Source organism: Clupea harengus, chromosome 22 (genome assembly GCF_900700415.2).
Source record: "Clupea harengus chromosome 22, Ch_v2.0.2, whole genome shotgun sequence".
Classification (NCBI taxonomy): Eukaryota; Metazoa; Chordata; class Actinopteri; order Clupeiformes; family Clupeidae; genus Clupea; species Clupea harengus.
In genome coordinates this window covers 4197842-4202841 of record NC_045173.1, presented here as the reverse complement: position 1 = coordinate 4202841, position 5000 = coordinate 4197842, and the positions used below count along the sequence as shown (strand labels likewise).

The window sequence follows — 5000 nt, the reverse complement described above, 5'->3', positions numbered from 1 at the left end:
CCAAAGCCAAAAACATCCAATGAACTTCTGAATTGTATTTCATGCATTTCATCACTTTAAAGATATGTTTTGAAGTAGTAAATTAAACGTAATAACCATGTCACTTGTGGTCACACTAGGGAAGGTGTGATTTTAATTTAAATTTCACAGCAATCTATATCTTCTTGATTGAAGTGACACCACCACCCACAAGTGACACCATCAGTCATATTTTTGTATTCCTTGTCTTCTAATGTGTTAATTCCCTTAGAAAAGCTATTTTAAAATGATTTTATTTCATTTGATGTGATCATTTCAACTATATTTCGAAAAAGAATACTAACCTTGCAAGAAGACCATTTTATTTATGTATTTCTTGATATAAATGAATTAACACCATTAACCCAAATAAACCAACCTTAAGGATTCGTAAGATGAATACATAATTAACCATTCAGATTGATATTGGCTCTCAACCAATATGTCTTTGTCTGTGTACGCAGTCAAGCTCAAACATATGATCCATTAGTCTTTTGTGATAAATGTTCTCACCCTATTACCTCCATTACTGCTGTGGAGCCCAATTGGATCTCCATCCAGACTACTAGCAGGAGAGTTAATGGCCATCCCATGCAGCAGGCCTCTGCCCCAGTAACCGCTAAGATTTACGTCTGTCTGGGTCACAGTTCACTGGACTCCAGACCCCAGTCCCGGGGAGATATTTATATGTGTTAAAAGAATGGGAGGCTGTCAAACACAATAACACCAGACACGTCAAAAAGTGCCCTTCCCCGGAGATATACACCCCCCCCCATCTCAGCACTCCAACAGATCCGTGTGGAAGATACCCATCCCCACCCCCCTCCCTTCGCTGGTGCTGCCGAGCTGCTTTCTCCATCGCCAGTCAGGAACTGTAAATGTGTTGGAATGAGTGTTTTATTCCCTTTTATTCCCTCCCTGTCTGTCTCTACCCAAATTCATTTCCCACCAGGAGCGGTTTTATTTTGGTCGGTTTGCGCAATAACTCCCACATTCCCCATTTACGGCAGCGTTCCCGTTAGTTCCGGGAACGCAGCCGCTGGGGGGGGCAGTCCCGGGGATGGGAGAGTCACATGGACTGGAATGTGTGTCACGGTCTCGGAAAGCCACAGACTCCATTCCCACAATTGAATTCCCGTTCTGCGTCACATTGTGGGACATCCTCCTGGGAAGTGGCAGGGCCACTTGAGATAGCATTACGTCTCTTCCCCTTTCTGTGTGAACACTGCTGAGCTCGTACGGAAAGGAGGCTAACAAATTGACATGCTGTATTAATTCCCATGCTTTGTCCAAATAAGAGGAAGCTATCATTTTATACGACCTGGCAGGAAAAGGCTGGACATTTATAGTGCGCAGGAGTCCATCAGATGATGAAGTGGGGGGGTCTGACATGCCCTCCCTCCTACTCTAGCACACGGTGTCAGTAAAATGAACTGTGAGTTTCTTCCGGTGTAACAAAGCTTCTCGGTGAAGTCAGCCTCTCAGAGACATGATGTGTGTGGGCCATTAGTAGCACATGAGGGAAGTGGTTTAAGTGTGTGAGTAGCGGCCTTACCTCTCTGTTCCACTTCTGATAGAGGCAGTTCAGACACGTCGGAGGCAGGGAGGGGTCATGGAGAGAGAGAGGCGGACAGTGGGGGAGAGAGGGAGGAAGGGAGAAGAGAAAGAGCAGATTAATGATGCAATAATCCAAGTGTTATCTACGTAATGTGCATCATATTTTATGCCATAACCTTGTGAAACTCGTGGGACGTTCTTCATTTACAATTTGGTAGTGTAATTACCAAAGCATTACTGGAACCCGAAGCCATAAATTATAAAATCACAAAAACAAAAAAAACAGATGAATAAATAAAATGCATTGTGGCTCGCGTCCTCCCAGCACAGGAAAGAGTGACATCATCTGTGATCCATGAAGAAAACAACACAGGGAGACGGTATGACCGCCGACACCTCAGGATTGGAGTATCAAATCTGTGTATTACAGCGGCGATGGCAGATCCGGCACGCCAAGCGCTCGGGAGGCAGCTCTGGTGAGCGGTGAGCTTTCAGCTGTGGTGGCGAGCGGCAGCGTGAGCCGGTGGAGGTGTGAGGGGAGTGAGTGTGTTCATGAGCCCTCTACTCCACTCTGCTCACTCAGGCTCTCCCCGCGGGGATGAGGACATGATGGAAACCTGATCCTCCACCTCCCTCCCTCTCTCTCCACTGCTCTCCTGTTCTCAGAGTTTTAAAAGTCAGTGTGTGAGTGTGAGTGTGTGAGTGTGTGTGTGTGTGTGTGTGTGTGTGTGTGGGTGTGTGTGTCTATCCATCCTTCTGTGTTTTAGTGTTTTTATTACTGTGTTAAAGCTAAAAGAGATATTCACTGATCCTTTGGGATAACCTACAGGGCAAAAAAACTGAAGATTGTTCTTACGCTTGTACTGCCGTGTGTGTGTGTGTATGTGTGTGTGTGTGTGTGTGTGTGTGTGTGTGTGTGTGTCTGTTTGTGTGTGTCCTTACTTTCACATATTCCCCATCCACACTTTCTCACCCCATTAAACGTCCCCTTAATGAAATATGCATAGAGTTGTGCCAGTGTTAATGCATCGCTCAATGAAAATACCTTCACAGCATTCTTACTCGTGTGTGTGTGTGTGTGTGTGTGTGTGTGTGTGTGTGTGCGTGTGTGTGTGTGTGTGTGTGGGTCTGTGTGTGTGTGTGTGTGTGTGTTAGAAGAGAGAAAAGGTTATTGTTTCAACACACTGCTCAGTCCCACACCCCCCCCACCCAGCACACATATGATCCATCTTTTAAAGGCAGAGCACAGACACCCATAAACACAGCTCTGCAAGCAGCAAAGGGCCTTTTAATATGAGAATCTGTTAATCGAGCTGCTAAAAGGAAGCAGTAAGTGTCAGTGGTGTGAAATGGCCAAGGCTGGGAGTGGAGGGAGGGAACGCACAGCTATCTGTCTCCGCTCTCAGGACAGGGGGGGACAGGGGTCTGGCTGACAGTCCGTCCGCAGCAGTAATGGGTTCAGATGAGGCGCCGTGTGGACCACGGGGGAACGGTGCCGGAAAAAACACGAGACAAATGTCTGTCCATTTGTACAGACACTTGTGGCCGAGGGAGCCCAGTCAGGCTGGCATTTCATATAATTGGGCCTCACTTGTTGAGGTGTGTTTTTATCACACACCCAGGCTGCAGCAGCGAGGCATAGGAGAGATGGCAGGGAGAATGCACCATAGCAAGAGGCGTGTCCTCTCAGTCACCTGACAGGGAAGTCACCCGGGTCACACATCACATTTCTTTTGTTTGTTTGTTTGTTTGTCTGTTTTGTTGACACTGCAGGGAAGAAATGGATTTCTCATTCTTGTATTAATAAACAACAATCCTGAGGGACAGAGAGGCAGAAGCTAATCTTTGGCATATTTAATAGATCCTATGGCTCAGTGCACTGCTAAGCCAGTCTCGCAGGCGCATGCTTTCTTACATGTCTTCTTTCTCCAAGTCAAACCAGACATGGACAACCAAGGTCACCCTGAGTTTGATAGAAATATGTCTTTCCGCCTCTCTCTCTCTCTCTCGCTCTCTCTCTCTCTTTCTCTCTCTCCACCGTTCTTTTTCATAGTAGTCCGGCAGGAGAGATGTGAGATCTAAATTTAAGTTTGCTAGTAAAACACGTAGACACAGACGTCTGAATTAGGCGTTTCCTGCATGAGCGTGAAACTCAGCCGTAGCAGGGGTGTGTTGGCTCTAACTAGAGCTTCATAAGCGGGCAGCCAGTCTGATCTCACTGCTTAATTAGCCATCTTTGTTTCTGCTCCCCCCCTGTAGCTCTGTGGGCTGGAGCTCGCCATGCTGCCTCCTGGGTATCACTACACTACACTCAAGCACTAGTCAAGAGCATGAACCTTTGACTTCAACATTGTCTGGAGCATATAGACAGTGAATTATCGTTTTTGATATGCTGTGGAATGTGCAATAAAGTTTTAAAACATAATTCTACCTTCATAAAGAAATACCCCCTACAACACAAAATGTGAGACACACTGGAGGTTTGGGCTTCCAAGGCACATTTGGCAAAGGCTGCAGCTCTAAGTTGGAGTTGAGCTATGCACTAAAGCCTGGAGGACAGCCAAGGCTTCAGCCACATGGGAAAGTGGGAAGCCAAAAACTAGTCAGAAACATTTTGGAAGGAAATCCCAGCTGGGCCGCCGCACAGGTAATTGAATTACCCGCATTTAATGCACCTTGACTCGCAAGACCTTGAAAATGGTGGTGGTGGTGCTGCTACGGTGGAAAAAACGACAGCGGCGAGGAACGCCTCCAGCAGCTCACCCTGAACACACTGCGGCGGCGGCAGCATAATGGAGATGGGCTGAAGAGCAACTCATGCGGTATGGTATGTGAGGTGTCTGGTGAATGATTAGGTGGACACTCTTCCAGCATACGCACGCACTCACACACACACAGACACACACACACACACACACACACACACAGACACACACACACAGACACACACACACACACACACACACACACACAGACACACACACACACACACACACACACACACACACACCCTTTCTGTGTGATGGATAGGTCTCTCACAAATAGATTTTTACAGAGGACTCATTTGTGAGTGCCCCTAGTTCACCTCTACCACAGTAATTTATATTAGTCCATTTAGCCACCACACTTCCCTCGTCATTAGACATCTATTGTGCTGTAAAAACAATTTTGCTAGCAGTTTTTTTTTAAATCCCAAATGAGGTTTTTGTGCATGCATACACATGCTGCACAGTGAAGCACAACATCACACATACTCCCGTGCACTTGCATCTACACACACACACACACACACACACACGCGCGCGCAAAAGGATATGATGATGCTCAGCAATTTGAAGCCTATTCAAGCACCTCCTCTTGTGCGCTAAGTCATTATGAGAGGTGAGGAGAGCAGGCGTCTCATTAAACTCACTGTCCGCTTAAGA

At 46.7% G+C, this 5000-nt stretch overlaps 1 protein-coding gene across 6 annotated transcripts in view; it reads right to left on the bottom strand.

Annotated features, from left to right (window-relative positions):
• The window catches only part of adgrl3.1 (adhesion G protein-coupled receptor L3.1), a 93774-nt gene that overhangs the window by 48677 nt on the left and 40097 nt on the right, over positions 1–5000 (bottom strand). For all 6 annotated transcript variants that reach the window (XM_031560437.2, XM_031560438.2, XM_031560439.2 and 3 more), the window contains exon 6: positions 1574–1588. In XM_031560437.2, coding sequence (XP_031416297.1) covers positions 1574–1588 — 15 coding nt within the window. The remainder of the gene's footprint in view (positions 1–1573; positions 1589–5000) is intronic.